The 19,460-nt window shown below is 47.2% G+C and overlaps 7 protein-coding genes across 7 annotated transcripts; 3 read left to right on the top strand and 4 right to left on the bottom strand. All coding sequences in view use genetic code 12, as the record gives it.

The window, feature by feature from the left end:
- Positions 1–1,237: 1,237 nt before the first annotated feature.
- On the top strand, positions 1,238–2,881 carry CJI96_0004262 (sugar porter family MFS transporter; the record flags this gene model as incomplete). Its single annotated transcript, XM_054702178.1, has 1 exon — positions 1,238–2,881. The coding sequence occupies one exon, from the start codon at positions 1,238–1,240 to the stop codon at positions 2,879–2,881; it is 1,644 nt and encodes a 547-aa protein (XP_054558153.1).
- A 396-nt stretch (positions 2,882–3,277) lies between these two features.
- On the bottom strand, positions 3,278–4,849 carry HGT12 (Hgt12p; the record flags this gene model as incomplete). The annotated part of the gene is made up of 1 exon (XM_029033829.2): positions 3,278–4,849. One exon carries the CDS (start codon positions 4,847–4,849, stop codon positions 3,278–3,280), a length of 1,572 nt encoding a protein of 523 aa, XP_028891392.1.
- A 2,953-nt stretch (positions 4,850–7,802) lies between these two features.
- Positions 7,803–9,563, bottom strand: CJI96_0004264 (basic amino acid transporter; the record flags this gene model as incomplete). Its single annotated transcript, XM_029033828.2, has 1 exon — positions 7,803–9,563. The coding sequence occupies one exon, from the start codon at positions 9,561–9,563 to the stop codon at positions 7,803–7,805; it is 1,761 nt and encodes a 586-aa protein (XP_028891391.2).
- Positions 9,564–10,372: 809 nt separating this feature from the next.
- On the bottom strand, positions 10,373–11,465 carry CJI96_0004265 (uncharacterized protein; the record flags this gene model as incomplete). Its single annotated transcript, XM_029033827.2, has 2 exons — positions 10,373–11,395; positions 11,442–11,465. The coding sequence occupies 2 exons, from the start codon at positions 11,463–11,465 to the stop codon at positions 10,373–10,375; spliced, it is 1,047 nt and encodes a 348-aa protein (XP_028891390.2).
- Positions 11,466–13,125: 1,660 nt separating this feature from the next.
- CJI96_0004266 (uncharacterized protein) lies at positions 13,126–13,818 on the top strand (the record flags this gene model as incomplete). Its single annotated transcript, XM_029033826.2, has 1 exon — positions 13,126–13,818. One exon carries the CDS (start codon positions 13,126–13,128, stop codon positions 13,816–13,818), a length of 693 nt encoding a protein of 230 aa, XP_028891389.2.
- Positions 13,819–14,040: 222 nt separating this feature from the next.
- CJI96_0004267 (uncharacterized protein) lies at positions 14,041–15,891 on the bottom strand (the record flags this gene model as incomplete). Its single annotated transcript, XM_029033825.2, has 1 exon — positions 14,041–15,891. One exon carries the CDS (start codon positions 15,889–15,891, stop codon positions 14,041–14,043), a length of 1,851 nt encoding a protein of 616 aa, XP_028891388.2.
- A 2,499-nt stretch (positions 15,892–18,390) lies between these two features.
- CJI96_0004268 (MDR family NADP-dependent oxidoreductase) lies at positions 18,391–19,086 on the top strand (the record flags this gene model as incomplete). Its single annotated transcript, XM_029033824.2, has 1 exon — positions 18,391–19,086. The coding sequence occupies one exon, from the start codon at positions 18,391–18,393 to the stop codon at positions 19,084–19,086; it is 696 nt and encodes a 231-aa protein (XP_028891387.2).
- Between the last annotated feature and the right edge of the window lie 374 nt (positions 19,087–19,460).

The following is a 19,460-nucleotide window of genomic DNA, read 5'->3' on the forward strand; positions in this document are numbered from 1 at the left end:
GGCCCGTGGCCACCGGAACATTCCAAGGTGCCGTTGCCGGTTCGGCAATGGAGCCACCGAGAGTTGAAGGGTAGCTGCCAACAAGGGTCCTCAGTTAGCGTCCACAGCTACAAGCTTGCGACAATTGGACTCGACTCGAAGTCTCCACACAAAGAAACCGCCCAATTGTTGGAAACAACCACCGCTTAGAATTCTTCCATCGACGTCACCTTTTTCTCTTCACTTGTCCTCGTCACTTTTTCTCATCACTTGTTCTCTTCACCTGTTTTCTGTTTTCTTGTTCTTGCCTCCTCCACCCCCTCGCCGTTGGTGTTCGCAGCCAAGGCATTTAATCCGGCCGTGGCCATCATATCATCACTTTTTGAGACCATTTTAACCTCTTTCCCAACCACTCAGCCGTGTTTTGGTGGTCTCGAATCGGCATCTCCCACATCTTTCTGCAATGCTTGCTTGCTTGCTTGTGTTCTTGTTTCTTCTTCCAGCCAAGACGTTGTTCGCCTTTCTGCCCAGACCTCACCTGTCGCACCAACCCTGAAGCCTAATGCTTATTTGCTTTCCCTGTGGCAGTTTGGACATCAACCGCACTGCTTTGTTCTACACTTCCACCAGCGTGCATTCATGCTGGTTTCCGCTTGGTTCTCTCTGCGTGCCCTTGAAATTGGCAATTCCGCTCGGCGAAATCGTGGTTATTCCGGTGTTTCTCTCGGTACATGGGCCCCACAAGCCGCTGCCGCCGCCCCCCTCTCTAAAGTTTCTCCCAGCGGTAACCGTTCTCCTCATTCTTAGGGCCACCCTCTACCGAGCTGGCAGTCAACGAAGTTTCCAGTCCCAGCTCAAATTTTATCTTCGATCCAGTTCCAATTCAACCCTTTCGCTCTCACCCTCTCGTGTTGCCTCCTCACGTCTCTTCAGCAGCCCCCGCTTCTTTCTACCAACTATGGCGCTTTTTTTGCACCCATTCTGGCACCGCTTCACCAGTCAGCCCACCTACCTGTTTGGGCAGCTTCGGCTCCGCAATTTAGCCTTTGGCCCGCTTGTTTGGCTGTATACTTTGTCCGTTACTTGGTCACGGCGCCGTCCTGCTACATGGGCGCTCCCCATTGTTGCTGGAACAATTGTAACAATTGGTGGAGAATGTTTCGCCTTTTGGTATATATACCCCACCAGACGCCTGGGAACCCTCCAACTCTCCATCTCTCCATCTTCACCTTCACCTAAACCTAACTAAGTATTCACTATGGGCTTGTCGGCGTACGAAGAGCGCATGGTCAAGCCAGCGTTGGCTTTCAGAAAGTTTCTCGATCACGGCCCGAAGATCACCAACATCTTCTTCATCGCCAGTATCTCGTGTATCTCGGGCTTGATGTTTGGTTTTGACATCTCGTCCATGTCGGCGTTTTTAGACCAGAAGGCATACCTTCTGTACTTCAACCACCCAGGCTCCGATATGCAAGGCTTCATCACCGCTTCCATGTCGCTTGGTTCCTTCTTTGGTTCTTTGGCCTCGTCGTTTGTGTCTGAGCCTTTTGGTCGTAGAGCGTCGTTGATGATTTGCGCCTGGTTGTGGATGATTGGTGCTGCCATCCAGTCGTCTGCTCAGAACAGGCCGCAATTGATCATTGGAAGATTCATTTCTGGTGCTGGCATTGGCTTTGGTTCTTCGGTGGCTCCCGTCTACGGCTCGGAGCTTTCCCCAAGAAAAGTCAGAGGTTTCATTGGCGGGATGTTCCAAACCAGTATTACGTTGGGCATCTTGGTGATGTTCTACATTTGCTTTGGCTGCAGCCACATCGACGGCGTGGCCTCGTTCAGAATCTCCTGGGGCATTCAGATTGTGCCTGGTCTTATTTTGTTCCTCGGCTTGTTTTTCATCCCAGAATCCCCCCGATGGCTAGCCAAAAACGGCTACTGGGACGAGGCAGAGCAGATTGTCGCTGATATCAACGCCAAGGGTAACAGAGAGGACCCTGATGTGATCATTGAGGTCCAGGAGATCAAGGACCAGTTGCTTTTGGAGGAGAACGTCAAGGCTTTCACCTTTGCCAAATTGTTCTCCAAGAAGTACCTCCCCAGAACCATCACCGCCTTGTTCGCCCAGATCTGGCAGCAGATGACTGGTATGAACGTCATGATGTACTACATTGTCTATGTGTTCAAGATGGCGGGTATTTCTGGTAACGCCAACTTGGTTTCTTCTTCGATCCAGTATGTGTTGAACTTTGGCATGACGGTGATTGCTCTTTTCTTGATGGACAAGATTGGAAGAAGACCCTTGTTGTTGATCGGCGCTGCTTTCATGACCACCTGGCAGTTTGCTGTTGCCGGGCTTTTGGGCCACTATTCCGTTCCCTACCCTGACTCTGGCAATGATTCCGTGACCATCCAAATCACCGATGAGCACAAGCCTGCTGCTAGAGGTGTGATCGCTGCTTGTTACTTGTTTGTTTGTTCCTTTGCTGTTTCCTGGGGTGTGGTTATCTGGGTGTATGTTTCTGAGATGTGGGGAGACTCTGTTTCCAGACAAAGAGGTGCTGCTTTGGCCACAGCCGCCAACTGGATCTTCAACTTCGCCATTGCTATGTTCACGCCTCCTTCGTTCAAAAACATCAATTGGAGAACCTACATCATCTACGCCTCGTGCTGTGTGGCCATGGGCCTCCATGTGTTCTTCTTCTTCCCCGAGACCAAGGGTAAGAGATTGGAGGAAATCGACCAGATCTGGACAGAAAAGATCCCAGCATGGAAGAGTGCCTCTTTTGTGCCAAAAGTGCCAATCTTGCCCGAAGAAATCGAAGAAAAGGCTGCGGCAGAGCACGCAGAGAACAACCAGCGGTCTTCTTCCGATTCGCCTACAGAAAAGGACCCCAACTTGGCTGTCTAGGGGCCTGGTGCCGCTTTACTTCTTTTAATCGAGTATTTTGTAATTCATGTTTAGTCTGTTGATAGTGTTGAGAAGTAGTTGTAGGCAACTAATATTAGAAACTACCTCGCTTCGATCAACTGAAGACACTCGAAGTGGGGGAAGTTTTTCCGAATCTCTTTGTCTGTTGCAGAGAATTGATTCGGCACATTCAAACCTGCAATTGGGCAGCTGCACTTCCCTGAACCCTGTGCCAAACCTTCTATGGGCTTCCGGGTTGCTTTAGCTTTGCGTTCTAACAAACGGATCAAATAGCAAGCCTCTTCTTCTGTTCCTTCGAAGCTCAAATTGTCTACAAATCCTTGCAAATTACATGTATTAAGTTCATCTTCGTAACTCGTAACCACAGCGTTGCATTTAAACGCTGGTCTCCTCGATTGAAATGGCCTCGGCCTTGGTGTCGTCCAACCTCGAGTCCACATGGACGTCTTCTCTGAAGGCGTGCTCGGTAGGAATGAAGCCCTGGGACTTCCAGGCGTGGGGAACTCTTTCGTACAATTCGTCCACCTGCTCCAAGGTAAGATTCTTGGTCTCGTAGATGAAGATCCAGGCGAAAATGAAACACAAGCAGTTGCACCCGCCCCAAATGAAGAACACGTTGGTGCCCAAGTTGCCCTTGTCCTTGTCGACCATGTAAGGCGTAGCGTAGGCAATTCCCCAGTTCCATAACCAGTTGGAAGCTGTACAGAGAGCTACCGATTTGGCTCTGGTTCTCAAGGGGAACAACTCACCAATCACAACCCAGGCGCAAGGACCCCAAGTAGCGGCAAAGAAAGCAATGAAAATACACGAAAAGGCCACAAGCACCTTCTTGGACGAGTCAGACGAGGCCGCAACTCCCACAATGGCCACAATAAGCTGAGAAATAGACATACCCGCAGCGCCTCCAAGAAGAATGTTTCTTCTACCGGCGATTTCCATCAAAAGAATACCAGGGACCGTAGCGCCGACATTGACGATGTTGGTGGCCAAAGTGGTCACAAAACCATCGACACCCGCAGCGTTGAAGAAGTTGGTACCAAAGTAGAAAATGAAGTTGACACCGGTCAACTGCTGGAACGCCTGGCACAACACACCCGTGGCCAATCTCTTGCGCTGGTGGTTCTTGTTGGACAAAACCTGGCCCCAAGACGACTTGCCGTACTCCTTCTCGAACTCGTACGCAGCCTTGATATCGTCGTACTCTTCAATCAAATCCGGGTGGTCAGTGGGGAGCTTTCTGAGCTTAGAAAGCGCCTCCATGGCCTTGTCCTCTCTCTCTTTGGAAACGTAGAAACGAGGCGTTTCAGGCAAGAAGAACATACCGATACCCAAAATCAAGGACCAGAGAAGCTGGAGAGCAATGGGGATTCTGTAGGAGCCGGAGTCGTTTCTGGAGTGGGTGGCTTGGTTGAACACAGCAGCCAAAAAGATACCAATGGTGATGGCCCACTGGTAGCACGACACAATGGCACCTCTGATCCACTTGGGAGCGGCTTCTGACTGGTAGAGAGGAATGGTGGAGGAAATCAAACCGACACCTCCTCCAGCAATGGCTCTGCCCACACAGAGCAAAGGAATGTTTGTGGCGGCAGTTTGCAACACGACACCGACATTGAACACCACCAACGACGACAAAATCAAACACCATTTTCTACCGATGGTGTCTGTGAAAAAAGGAGCAGCAAGGGACCCAAAGAAGGTACCCACCGATAAAATCGACACAATAAGCGACGTTTCTGACGAGGTGAACTCTTCACCGTTGCCAGGGAAACGCGCCTTGACATACTTCATGGCCATGACACCGTTGATGGTACCGGTGTCGTAGCCGTACAAAACACCACCAAAGGCAGCAAACATACCGACGATGATGCCCATGGTGGTGGAGCCGGCTTTCTTCTCGCCGACGTTGATGAAACGCTTGACTAGCTCGTTATCCTCGAGGCCCATGGCGATGCGACGTGAAAGAAGATAGATATATATAAAAAAAAAGTTGAAGAGAAGGGTAAGATCCAGGGGAGATTTGTTGCTACTTATATAGTTGTGCCAAGTAGTGGGAGAAGCCTCTTTTGGAGAGCCATTGGTCTGCCTTCTCTCAGACAAAATTAGCACCCAAAATGTCGCGCTGTGTGCCGTGCGGCTGAACATGGGGAAGACGCCATGTAGAGCCTGTTTACGGCTTTTTTACGGCCAAACTCCCCCCGCGGCTATGAATGCACCCCACAAAGGAGAAAATCCACCCTTTTGTGATGGAATTGACGAATTAAGTGAAGCATTTAGGAATTCTTTATAGTGTAATCAGGGTGGTGGGTGTTGGTGTGGGCGTGGGAGGTTTGCTGGGCCCAGGGGAAATGTCGCGACTTAGGCGTAGGCGATGTGTGACTGTGTCAGAGCACAATGTCGCACTGCAAATAACACCAGGTAAGAAAAAATGCAGCAAGGCAGCGTAGCACTGAGGGGTCTGGGGCAAAAAGCCTCGCTCCATATGGCCACCCACTTCGGCCATTCGGCCATTCGGGCTTGACACCTTTGGCGTTTTTTTCGAAACGCGACTTTTTTTTTTTGCATTGTTATATACGGCTGGCGCGGCGCCAGCTCGCACTATCCCGCACCAGCACCCCGGCTGTATGCAGGCTGACGTGGCATTTTTCCAGACCCAGGCTCCATTGACCTTACTCTTGATCTTAATAATGTAACATCAACATCGAAGATCCAATAAAAAAACGATGATAAGAAAGCTTAAAAAGAATACCATCCTTTGTAATTTTTTTGTCGGCTCTGGTGGCCGCCTGAAGTTCGCTGGCCTTGCGGATAAACCTCTTGCAGTGATGCTGCCTCTGCCGCACCCCCATTGGGCGAGATTCTCCAGTTCCACCCATGTCCAAGAAAACCAAAGCAAAATTCCCGCAAAGATGGCGTGTTGATCCGTAGCATTGGCACTGTCTGATTGGCCGGATTATTTGCTGTCTGTTCTGTTTGGGCAATTGTCGGACGGTAATATTCCGGCGCTCTTCCGCAGTTGCCCAATGCGGGTAGGCATTTTTTCCGCCCATGGGCGTCTGGAAGCGTCCACTAAAAGGCTTTTTTGTGGGGAAGGCATGGATACGGGTAAAAAAAAGATCTGGTGAGGTAGAAAGTTGCGCAAAAGAAAGATCTCGACAAAAAGTTGTATCTTGTTTCTCCTGGATTGGAGCTGTGCCTGGAGCAAACAATAATGCCTGCTGCAAGGTTCCAGGATTTTCAGATAGTCACAATTAAAGCGGTTGCTTTACCTCTATCTGTACATTTTTGTTGGCCATGCGGAGAAATTCCGAATGCAACGTCGGGGAAATTTTTCCCTGGCTTTCGTTCTCGTTTTTCCACCTCTTGCCTGTGGAGAAAATCCGGCGCAAATACTCCTTGTGTCTCGTAAAAATCCCACGCTTTTGACCTCTGTCTCCCGTAATGAAAAAAAAAAAAGCCTCTTCTCAAGGCCGTCCCCTAAAATTTCGGTTTCGGGCCTTGACTTCCACCTCAGACAGCCATCGCTTTTTGCATTGTGTTTGCATTGTGTTGTTGCCTCGAGTACATCTCGCACATCACCTACCTACATATCCTACAAGACAACTTGCTTTTCCCCACAGATCCTCGGTAGCAAAATAGGTGCTAGCTCATAGTAAACGTGCTTCGAATTGGCCAGGGGATGCTGCCTATAAAAACGAGCTCAAGTGACTAGATGTTGGGCTAGAGAATTTGTGAGGGTCTTGATCAAGTTTGTAGCTCTTCCTCGTGAAACAAGCCTCCAATTCCCTTTGTTCAGGGTCTCTGCTGGAAAATTTTCCCCACTTCAAAGTCGGCGCCACGGCCCAATTTCGTCGATGGTACATCCTAAGCTCCCCAACTTGTGCACTGCCTTGTCAGCTCGGAGCTCGGCTTTGGCAAAGTATACATCCGGCGGGTTACTAAGATCTTCCGTAATTGCAGTAACTGCATCTCTGTGAGATTGCAGAGCAGCTTGAGGTGATATCATTGACGTTGAAGGTAGACCTTGGGCCCATCCACTTGCCTTAGTTTCATGCATGCCTCAATTTTTTGTCAATATCGTCCACCCTGAAACTTGAGCTAGATGATAATTCCTTCTCGTAGCCTTTGAATTTCGCCATACCATTGTGTGGCAAATCGAGCTTATACCGAGACAATTTTTGTCTGTCTCAAATGATGTTGTTTCTGAATATTCATATCCCATACTAGCCCATGATAGATATCGTAAAATTATGACCTCAAAATTCTTTAGAATCAGAGACCGGCCACTTCAACTTCCCAATAGAGAAACCGCCAATCTACTGGCCTTTCTAATCTATCGACTGCTTTTCCGTCAGATAGCCTTTTATTCAATCTTTCTGATTCAAAAGTCTCATCGAGTAATGTGTATTGTTCTATAGCAATCTGAATTACATTTGACCAACAAATTTTGCTGTTTCCCTAAAAGTTTATGTGATACCATAGCTTGCTCAGAAATAGTGGCAGCAAAGACCCTCTTCAAATAATTGATGTGCTTATCTCCCTTTTACAAGCTCTCTAACCCAGGCAAATAATCCCATGGGTAGTTTTTCTTCTCATACTTTGCCTCTAACTACATCAAGAGGGAGGTAGGTAGCCTGCCTTTGACTGGATTCTTAGCAGGTTTGACTCTCAACTCCGTTAGTATCTTTGAAAATAGACCTCAGAGCGCTTTATCAAAAAACGACAAAGGCCAGTCATAACCACGCATGACTCGATACTGATCCATTGGCCTTTATCACGCTACAGAAAGGTGGCACTTCTTTCTATCAAAATTATGTATTAAGCAAAAAAATATTCGTCCCAATAAATACCCCCCTCTATTCCCCAACGGCAACAAATGATTAATAGTATACACCCACGTTTAAGTACCTCTCACATCGTTCTCGAGTGAAGCACGCTCATTAGCACTTCCGTTATCGGATTGCTCCTTTGTGGTGTCTTCGCTAGCTTCTGAAGCATCCTTTTCCTTGTTATCTTCCCTTGGTGATTCCATCACATCTTCCGGCAAGCGATGGTTAGTCTGGAGTAGCGAGAAAATCATAGCAATTGCTGAAAACCCGAGAGCCATCCAAAATGTATTTCTGATAGCGTGCATAACCTCTTTCTTGACATATGCACGAGCAGCAGGAGTAAGTTCATCAATGAGTTTTGTGGATGTGATTAAAGACTCCAAATTCTTTCCCTCAAGCTCGTGAACGATATCCAGACTCTGCTTGTGCAAAGTTTTGTCCATGTGGTTTGTTAATGATGCACTGTAGACAGCATCTGCCAATGCGCCGGCTAAGGCACCTCCAAAAGTTCTGCTGACGTTGACCACCGTAGTGGCAAAAATTGTCGCTCCAGGTGACTTTGGGGCTGCCACCTGTGCACACATGATGGATGATTGTATCTGAAGACCAACACCCACACCAATAGGAATGAGAAGACCGATCTTTTTTGAATTCGAAGAGTCGACATCCAAAAGCGTAATGATTCCGCATCCAATCATGCAAAGAGCAGCGCCTGCAATCGAGAAAGGCTTGATGAAATGGGTCTTTTTGATGAGTATACCCGTGGCGATGGAGGCAATCACAGTACCGATAATCATGGGCAAAAGGTGAACACCAGACTTCCAAGCACTGGCATTGTGCACGACTTGGAAGTATATGGAGATGTAAAGCACTGCGCCCATGAACAAGGCAAACGTACCGAACATTACAGCTCCAGCGGCAGAAACTTGCGGTACTTTGACAACCTCCCATGGAAGAAGAGGATGTTCAGTAAATCTGTAGTTCCAAATACAAAACACAATGAACGTGACTCCTCCGACGACAAAGCAAGCAATCACACCGCCAGAATTCCAACTGAAGTCGTTTCCAGAAGCCAAAGTGAGCGCCATGAGGAAAACAACAAAAGCAGCCGTCATGAGCACCACACCTACGTAGTCAATCATCATTATCTTATCCTTCCAGTTTCCCTTTGTTTTTGGTGGGTTGAACCCGTAGATAAAGAGGGCTCCTGCCACACCACCAATTGGCAAGTTGATATAAAAACACCATCTCCAGGAAACATGGGATGTGAACGCGCCGCCAATAAGAGGGCCCAAGACAGAGGCCATCGCAAAAACACAGCCCAAAAGGGCCATTCCTAAAGGTCTCTTGTTGATGGGCAAGATTTCTGTGACTATAATGAAAGATAAAGACTGAATGCCACCTCCACCAACACCAGCCAACACTCTTCCGCCAATTAGCACATCCATATTGTTTGCCAAAGCACACATCAAGGAGCCCGCCTCAAAAAGTATAATTGCAACTATCATCGTCAGCTTTCTTCCAAAGATGATGGAAAGCTTACCCCAAACTGCCACAAGCGCAGCCATGGATATAAGGAATCCTGAAGTGAGCCAGCCGATTTTGTCGAAGGCATTGAACTTGTTACCAACTTCTGTCAACAAGGTAGCAACGATGGTCTGGTCCAACGCAAACAAGAACATGCAAAAGAAAATGGAAACAATACAAAGCGCCAACTTCATTCCTGTCAAATATTGTTCTTCTCTGGTGGTTCCATCACCGGCATCAGACTCGATGAACTTCTTGCCCCGTGTCTCGGAGACGGGAGAAGCGTCTTCTCTCTTAGAGGCCATTTTGACTTGTGGATCGTGAATCACCAAAGAAGATGGCACGCTTATATATCTTTGAAGAATGACAAACAAGTGGCGAGGCTGCAGGCAAGTTGCATTCGTAAATGTGCAACAGCGACGGAGTAGACAGCGGAGGCCGAATCGACTACGTTGATAAAACAATAACCTAACATAGCGTAAATATGCCGTCTAATTAGCGTGATGCAATTTGTTTTGGGAAATTAGGATTTTTTTATAGTGAAATATGGTAAAATCGTGGATTTATCGGTATGTGGTTCCTGCATACGTGCGAGAGAACCATGTTTAGCCTAACATCATTTATTGACACCCTACATTAACGCCGTTTCTCCGTGCGCATTGCGGGTCTTCTCCCGTGCCGCCGGTCCCTATCGGAACGAGCCGTACGGCGATGCTACTCCGAAACGAAAAATGGTCCATCTCGGAAAATCTACAGAAAATATTGAATTTGATTGCTCGATTCATGGCACTATAACACAAGAAAAGTCGCCTTCTGCCGTTTTCCTGTTATCCTCGCAATAACTCACAAACATTTACATATTGTTGAGAATGGCTGCAAAATTTGAGTAAAAGCCACGGCCAACACCATACGATCCAGACAAAACTGCTTACCTCATACAAGTCTGCTCCAGGTCACTTCCCAGACGATTGTTCAACTCAATTACTATTTTGCCTTCCGTCGTCTTCTGCGAGGGTTCCGCTAATCTGTGCCCTCGGGATTATTTTCGGCGGTCCGTATTCTCATTAGCGTAGTGGCATTTCACGTCTGACTTTGTAGTTGACGATTTTGTTTATTAGCAGTGAGGAAGGATTTTGATGGTACCTTTTGCAAATGTTTCAGTGATGTGGCCCTCGGATCCCTCTACATCAATAATTTCATCCTCATACTCTTGGAGATAACGTAAGTCCTCCACAGTTTGAACATCCGCCCCAGGAATCCAGTAAAGGCTACACTCGGCAAACATCGACGATGTTTTGGCAGGCTTACCAGGCGATCTAGGAACCTTACCATTTGAGGACTTGTCATTCTTGGGGTTTGCCTTCTTGCCATGTTTGTAATGATTCTTGCGATTTTGACCATTTGACTTCCAACGTTCATCATGCTTAAGGTCAAGTTCACGTTCACAGTGATCCCTCAACTCTTCAATGATTCTGTCAGACGTAAGACCTGGAACCTCCTCCAACTTGACGGCATTCTGGAAGTCTTTGTCAATCGTCGTATAATTGAAGGAAATGAAGAGTTTCCTCAAGGAATTTTCAGAGACTTTGAATGGATTGAACATAAAAGCCATCCAATGGATTTTCCAGTCATTGGTTTCAGGATAGATGTTGCAATGTCTTTTGTGGTCTTCATAGGATCTAAACGCCTTATAGTTAGACTTGAGTTCAGCGATCTGACGTCCAATAATATCCGTTTCACCAACACGTTTGATTTCTTTCCACAACTCATGAAAGTTATTGAAGTTAGTCGCGACTTTAGAAGTATCAACGCATTTCTTGATGTGGGCACATAGATAGTAGTTGATCTGAGTTATCAATTCGCGGAGCTCATCTTCCTTGAGTTTGGAGTAATACTCTTTCACCAGGGGATCAATGGCATCATAGGAGAGCTTCTTTGAGATGAAATCATCTTCGAATGCTAACCACTTCTTCAAGTCATATAACCAAGCATCGTAATTGTTCAGACCCTCGAGCTTTATAAAGGTGAAGGTTTTGAAACCGGGACGCAGAACCTGTTTAAATGTCTTGACCACATGATCGAAAGAAACAGCGGCAGTGGTCTCACCCAGTGAAGCTAGACCATCCAAACATGACGTCTTGGAGATAGGAGCAATATACTATGATGGCATTTTATGGAGCTACGGACAACGACGTGATGTGGATCATGAAGTGGTGTCACTTGAGAAGAAAGATTTTGTCCTCTGAAATAAGTTCAGAATGTTTTTTTGGGGAAAAGTCCAGTATTTATGGATGAGCATCAAGGTTGACGAGCCATCATCCGATAGTCGGTAAACCAATCTTAAGGTTGTGTGCACTACCGTTTATCAACATGTGTACTTCCTGTACATAGGCGGCGTACCTCTCTGTCACTTCTGGCGACGTTTTTTCTACTGTGCGTAATCGTCGTGTCTTAGCAAGGCATACAGAATAGCCCCAATGACATATTGCTTTGATAAAATGAAAGATACGCTGATGATAAGCGAGTTCCTCCTTGAATGTATTCTCAATCTTCTTTCCATCTTTTGATACGGCGAGAATCCATAATTTTTGATGAACCACATTTGCAGGCAGCTCCAACTCTCTAATTTGTAGTTCCGGCCTCTGGCTTTGTTCGTTACTTTTGTCGAGCTGTGTAGGGATACTAATTAGGCCAATAGAATCCAAGTGTGTTGAGGAGAGACATCTTGCTTGATTTAGAGTTATGGGAGCTCCAAAGGAGGTATTCTGTTGTAGCAAGCATGATCTGCAACGAAGCACAGTTCTCCTAAAAGGTTTCACTCATCTATAGAAGCCGTAGAAATATATGCAATTTGGATTGCTATAAGTGAAAAAATTATCCAAGTTGGTCGTTCCTATTGTAGTGCAAAGGGAGAGGCGTTGTAATAGAGCCTCGATCGAATGGGATGTCTCTTTAAACTCTACTACTTTCATAAGCAAAACAATTAATCTTGCTCTTATTCTACTTGCCCAACTCGCTTGTTAAAAATAATCAACACTGCTTCTGAGGATTCGTCGTGTTACCGTTGCAGGCTTCCATTTTTATCCATTCCTTGAGGTTATCTTATCTGATGCTGAGTTTTCTTCAGCTCATGGGTGAGCAATACAATGCTCTGGCATAATGTCAGCCATTTTTCGCCGAAAACTCCTAGTTCACATGGCCTAGTTCATTCTCTCAATTTTTTCGAGCTTCACCTTGATGCTTTCCTGCCGTGCACAGAATAGCGCTTTTAATATTGCCGGATTAATGGATTGCTAAATCTTGGTTCCTGAAGCTTGCATATGTATGCTTCCTCTAGCAGTCCATGGCTGCTCAATGCTTACTAAACTCTGCTAAGTGTGTTTATTGCCTCTTGATTTTTGTTTGCCACCTTCCCAAAACACTTGATAAATGTCGTTTTTGGATGTTAATTTGAAAGTGGCTGCAATGACTAGCAGTCAAATATCTTCTAACAAGGACACTAAAATCCATACAAATTCAATTATTCTCTTGGTTGGCAATTTCTTACCAGCTTATTTAATCCTCCGTCCATGGCTGTCTTCTTTATGGATAAGAGGAACCAACTTAGCTTAGTTTTCATGTCTAGACCTTGAGAGCCCATCTCACATCTGTCTCTCTCTAAATTACATCCCACCTTAGACCCACGTTTTGTTTGGCGCCTTTAGGCCGAATTTCAAAGAGAAAGCCTTGCTTTGACGAACATCACATTGCTTAAGATGGTTTGACCCTTGCGAGACCATGTGAGTCGGTACGTACGTACTTCGATATTCGTCTATAAATATAGAGTGAAATTTCCATCATCATCGTCCGTTCAACAAAAAGCAAATAATGTTCTCTTTCATCACTGCTCTTATTGCATCGACTTCTGTTGTCAATTCCATCACCATTACTGTTCCTCAAGGCCACCACAGCATGACCATACCATGGCCCAAGATTCCAACCAACATCTGGCCTCCGCATGCCGCTACTAGCAGTCTGTGGATCAATCCTCCAGAAATGGCTATCGAGGAACGTGGCAAGTACCACCAGACTACAGAGCAGCAGCAGCAATTTCAAGAGCAGCACCAGTCCCAGGAGCAACACTTCGATGGGGACTCTGTTCAGCAACAGAGGCAGGAACAGAAGCAAGAACAGCACAAGTCTCACAAGCCTGAGAAGGAGCACCAAAAGCCCAAGTACGAGCCGAAGAAGGGAAAAGCGGACTGTGATGATAAAACTCACAAGCTGTCGGGGAAGTATAAGCAAAAGCATCACGAGAAGAAGCACGCCTACGAGAGAGGACTCAAAAAGATCGACAAGACTTCGACAAAGGAGAAGAACGTGGAGAAATCAACCACCACGCCTTGTAGTACTCAAAGGCCTAGCACTCACAGGCCCGTTAGTATTCACACGAAGGAAAAGACAAGTACAGATTGTGAGGAGAAGAGTACCTTCAAGCCAACCGGCACTCAAAAGCTGAAGGAGACTGGGAAGAAGCCTCACGAGGGTTCTAGTGGAAAAAGCCACAAAGGTCACCATTGAACAATCCCAGGTGGAGTAACCGCAGTTTCTTTTCAGTTTGAATTCCAAATGATTTGATTATTACTTTACATGTGACTTCGGAGATTTTTTATTTTCTCGTTGAAAATATAGTTTCGTATTTGATGATGAGTTGTAGCCATCTGCCCAAATCGACTGTCCATACACTATTAACACTACAAAAGTTGTGTTCGTGACTCGTGTATTATGAGCATGCAAATATAGTTACAACGTGTCTTCTTTAAACCAATCGTCATTGTCGACCTTATTGGTGAGAATATCCTCGTAGTAATCCCAGGGGTCCTTACGGTAAAGCGGAAGGGGAGCTATTGACAGGGGGTCGTAATCAACATGGTCATCGACATTGAAGTTTAGCTCGTTATGACGCTGAACATAAGGCGTGACAATATTGTACTCGTCAAGTAGCCACAGCTTGCCGCAAGCCTTGAACCATGACTCTTTGGCCGCCAACGGATCAAACTCTCCTTTAGAAGGCTTGCACTCGTGCTTAGGTAACCACATTTGAAGATCTGTCCTGTACTCGAAACTCTTGAATGAAAGCTTAGTGGTATACGAGGTCTTGCCATACTTCTTCCCCAAAAGAGACAGCACGTTTCTTGGGAGGTAGACGCCCAGCCCTTCGAAGAAAGCGTATCTGAGAGGAAGAATCTCGTCGAGCCTGTGCCAATTCCAGTGCTTGCAATGAACAGCCATGGTCTTGAGCTTGGCCATGTCGTTGTCTGAATCGTACACCGCCAGAGGAGGCTCGTCGTTGGTGTGAGACAAGGCACTGATGTCGATGTAAAGCCCTGAGTTGATATCTATGAATCTCGCGTCGATGAAGTTGTGGCTGTTCCCCTGTTTTACGTAGGTCGGGGATACCTCAAATAAATAGGCGGCGTTGCCGTTTCTTGGGTTCTCTAAAATAAGAGTGTTGTTGTACTTTCTAGAGAGACGGTCAAGTTGGACAATGGGGAGTTGCACGTCGATGTCGGTGTCCCACGGCATGTTTACGCCGTTGTAGGCCCAGCCAAGAAGAGACCCGTAGTTGATCCACGAGGCAACATTTTCCGTTTCTGCAAACTCAAACCATGCCCGGATTATGTGCTGCAAAATGCTTTGTCTCTCTCTGTTGGAGAAATAGCGCTTGAAAAAAGGAAAGTAGACGTGATGGGAGTTTCTAGCCACAAGGTCGCTAGCAATCCATGGATACTTGAAGAAGCATGGCTCGGTGTCGGCGGCAACGTTGGCGTACTCTAGAAACTCCAAGTACTCCAAGTCGGCCTCCAGAATGCGGTTTTCATTGAGACGCTCCTTGAGAGCAAAGATCTCCACCTCGGGCTCAAACACAAAATCCTTAGCGCTCACACCAAGAGATTTCTGCATCTGCTTGTAAGGAATGGCTCTAAGAAGCTGCGGTTTGAGCACCTCCTCGTGCGCCGGGAGATCCAACTGCTTTGTCTCCTCCATGCTCTGCACAAGCACGTCTTTGGGCACGTCTTGAGGCAAGTTCTCCTGGCCCACCCTCTGCTTTGCCACCACAGGCACTTCAATGTACCCAGCATCGGTGGCCGCTAACACTCTGTTAGGCACATCCTTGATACAGTACAAATAGGCCATGCTTCTGAGCACTTTTGTGTGGTAGGTCTCGAGGAAATAGGCATCCACCGAGGCCAAGCGGTCCAAGAGCCTGTCGCAAGTGCCCTGCGGGTGCTTGGTTCGAAAGCGGTGCAATACCGAGTCGCCTGCCAGCAAGTCGACCCAGTCGTCCCAGTGGAAGTAGATGCCGTCTGCAGAACCCAAGGGGTGGGAAAAGTCGGGATTGTGCCACGCCGCCAGCCGACGCTTGATATAGTCGTAAAGCGCCAGAGCAGGCGCCCGAGGCTGGAAGTTGGACCGCTGGTGCATTCTCAAGGCATCGTTGACAAGGTGGCTCTGGGGAATGGGCACAAAGAGCGTGTGTAAGATCAGCACCACAATGCAAACAGTAGCGATTGCTGATAGAAGCGCCACTCGGCGGTACCGTCTCGGGAGAGAGACAGAGACGTGGTGGTGGAAGAAGGCCTTCTCGTCCATGGTGATGCAGAAGCGATGATGATGATGATGATGATGATGATGATGATGATGGAGGTTGGAAGATGAAAAAGATGCAAAATGGGCAGAATATGAAGAGTTAGCACCCAGCAATGCGCTAAGGAAAGGCCCTGGAATTGACGATCTGGAGGTGTATGGTGGAGGAGGGCAAGAGTGGGCAAGCAGTGGACTATATATGTAGCTTTGCAGAGGCAGGTCAGAGGCAGGCAGCATTGCGGTTAAATGTAGGCAGCCGCGATTGCGCACAAGGCTGAGGCAGAGGCAGTGACAGAGCAGGGGAAGAGAAAGGGGAATCGAACGGGGAGGCAGGAAAGGGAAAAGAAAAAAAAAAAATAGAATCACATACTAAAAAAAAAAAAAAAGAAAAAGAAAAAGAAAAAAAGTTCTCTAAAGCCTTGGTCCAACAAATCTTAGCGTAACGTCGCGAAAGAAGGTTTTGTGGTGTTGAACGCCGACATAGCACTTGTGGTGACGGTACTCTGGCGATGGCTGCAAACTAGCGCCTGAAAAATCCATCTAGCGCGAGGGTCAAGGCAAAGCAGAAGAAATGACAACGGCGAACGGTTGCAGGGAGAGGTTCCAGCGGCGGCTCGTTGATATTACGCTCGTTCTGGTTCTCAAACCAATTAGTGATTTCCGGAATATCCATTTTTTCCATTTTTCTATCCATCTCTTCATTTATTCGTCGTACCTCCATTTTCAACTTCTCTTTCCTCCTCTGCACCCCTGGCGCGGTGTGCATCCACAATAGCGAGGCAGTGACGGCGCTGACCTTAAAGGCTAGTATAAAGTCAACCATGGCATTGTCAAACCAGCGTTCCTGAAGCGGCCCGTTTAAGCCACCGAGGTGTTCCTGGCCACAAGTGGGCGTTTTTTGTGTATTTTCGCTGCCGCTCAGGCTGAGTTTGCCGGGCCAGTCAAAGTGCTAAACCTGAGTTGCAGTGGCAGAATCGAAGTGAATGTAGCGAACAAGTGAACTGGTGAACAAAATAAATATAGCGAACAGGTGAAAACGTGAACAAGTGGACAACACGAAAACGTGTCTTCTCGATCCTCTGGTAGCTGTTTTTGGGAAAAGGTGACCGTAACAGTGACTTAGTGGGTTACGTCACACGAGCTGGCGGCAGAGGCTTGTGGGTCTGCCTCGGTGGCCCCATTTGCTGGGTAGCCTGGAGCTCACAGTGGAGGCCCAGTTTCTTTTCTTTTCGCAGCCACAAACTCTCTGTGGGGAAATCCCAAGGTGACCCATATTTTCCACCTTTTCGGGGAACCCACTAGCAATCTTAGAGAAATGCCTTTGGAACCTTACTGTCGCTCAGTTCCCATTTCGGCTTCTTCTTTGCCTGTCATTGGTCCGGTTGTGCACTGCCTGCGATTCAGCCTCCACCAATCCATCAATATGGAGGATTCTTCCACCAGAGCCATCCACGTAAAAGCGGGTATTTGGACCCACGAACGCGACGCATCAAGCGTGTTTGAGTTGACTGGAGAGATGGCTTTGAGAGGAGCCTCCTAAAAGAGCGCCTTGTGGGTGGATCGGGTGTGTTGAGGTGGAGTAGGTGGAGTCGCCGATGGTCAAAAGGGGAAGGTTGTTACGATCTATAAAAGCGACGAAGAAGGCGTGAAAATTCAGGCGTTGACTCACGTTCAGATGAACGCTTCTCGTTTGAGTATGGTGCTCAAATGAGCTCTTCTGGTGGACAGACCTTTTACAATCATGCTTCGCTAGTGCTTAGTAAAGCACTCGAAACTCACAGCCCTAGCTGTTGTGTTGATCCGTGGAAGTGTTTGGTAAGCTCCTGAGATTGAGTCGATGTCAAAAAACTCGTCAATTATGTTCAACGGTCACTACGCCTGTCAGGTCTACGCTGCTACGCAGAGGTTTCTGCCAACAACAAATTCGCAAACCTCGGGTCTTCTTCTCCTCTATACCATCTCGAGTACCTTGTGATGCCCATATCGATGTCTGTATCAGAGTCCGCTGCTCTAGAAGCCCTGACCGTTTTCGCAGCAAGCGCAACAGAAACTACTCAGATGACTTTGCAAGTAAAGTGAAAGCACAAGGAAGAGAGCGTGCTGGACAAGAGGGACTCTATAAATTGAAAAGCTCATTGAGCATCCCATTTGAATAATCCCGCAACACTCCAGTCGATTGCTCAAACGCCTTTTTGCGTGACTTCTACAGGGTTTCTCTGAACACCTCGCAGGTTTCGACTCATTACACCCTGCGACCTTCTACAAGCTTCTACGGTGCACTTGTGAAAGGATAGCAAAAGTGTTCTTAGTAAGCAGACTGACATTTTATGGGGAGAATCACGGAATACTCTCGGAAAGTTCTCGGAAAGTTCACGGAAAGTTCCACAATGCCTACAAAGTGCGCACCTCGCTTCGAGCAACGGTGCTTTCGCAGCCATTATATAACTTTCTCCAGAGTCCGCAAAATTAACAACTACATCACTCTTTTATCAATTGCCGTCCATCATGTCCGAGAAAATCATCCTTCAAAACCCCCCCTCTGACGTCATTAACTTCAATTGGAACGAGCCATCTTCCACCTTTAAGTTGGATACTCATCTGCCTTCTGAGGAGTCTCTCAACGATGGCTTCCTCTTGGTTGAAATCAAGTACCTTTCAAATGACCCTACGCAAAGAACTTGGATCCGTGGCGACCAGGATCCAAAGAGAGCTTACCATCCTCCTGTGCAGAAGGGTGCCATTGTGGAGTCGTTAGGTTTGGGTGAGGTTGTAGCCTCCAAATCGTCCAAGTTTCAGAAGGGCGATGTTGTGGTTGGTCTTTTTGGTTGGGCAAAGCAGATTGTTGTACATGAAGAGGCTGTTGCCAACAAGGTCGACACATCGTTGGGTCTTCCCTTGCCACTCTACTTGTCGTCGTTGGGTATGACTGGGTTGACAGCCTACTTTGGTTTGACCGAGGTCGGTAAGATCAAGGAGGGCCAGAAGGTGCTTGTTTCTGCTGCTTCGGGTGCTACTGGTTCTATGGCCGTCCAGCTTGCCAAGCACGTGTTCAAGGCATCCAAGGTGTATGGAATTGCTGGAAGTGACGAAAAGTGCAAGTGGGTCGAGTCCATTGGTGCCGACTATTGCGCTAATTACAGAGACGGAGACTGGAAGAATCTTCTTAGGTGGTGTCTGGGTTTCTTTAGTTTTTTTTCTTAGGTGGTGTCTGGGTTTCTTTAGGTGGTGTCTGGGTTTTCTTAGGTGGTGTCTGGGTTTTCTTAGGTGGTGTCTGGGTTTCTTAGGTGGTGTCTGGGTTTCTTAGGTGGTGTCTGGGTTTTCTTAGGTGGTGTCTGGGTTTTTTAGGTGGTGTCTGGGTTTTCTTAGGTGGTGTCTGGGTTTCTTAGGTGGTGTCTGGGTTTCTTAGGTGGTGTCTGGGTTTCTTAGGTGGTGTCTGTTTTTCTAGGTGGTGTCTGGGTTTCTTAGGTGGTGTCTGGGTTTTCTTAGGTGGTGTCTGGGTTTTCTAGGTGGTGTCTGGGTTTTAGGTGGTGTCTGGGTTTTAGGTGGTGAGCAATACGTAACCGAACGAAGTAACA

This window comes from Candidozyma auris, chromosome 4, assembly GCF_003013715.1.
Source record: "Candidozyma auris chromosome 4, complete sequence".
NCBI lineage: Eukaryota > Fungi > Ascomycota > Pichiomycetes > Serinales > Metschnikowiaceae > Candidozyma > Candidozyma auris.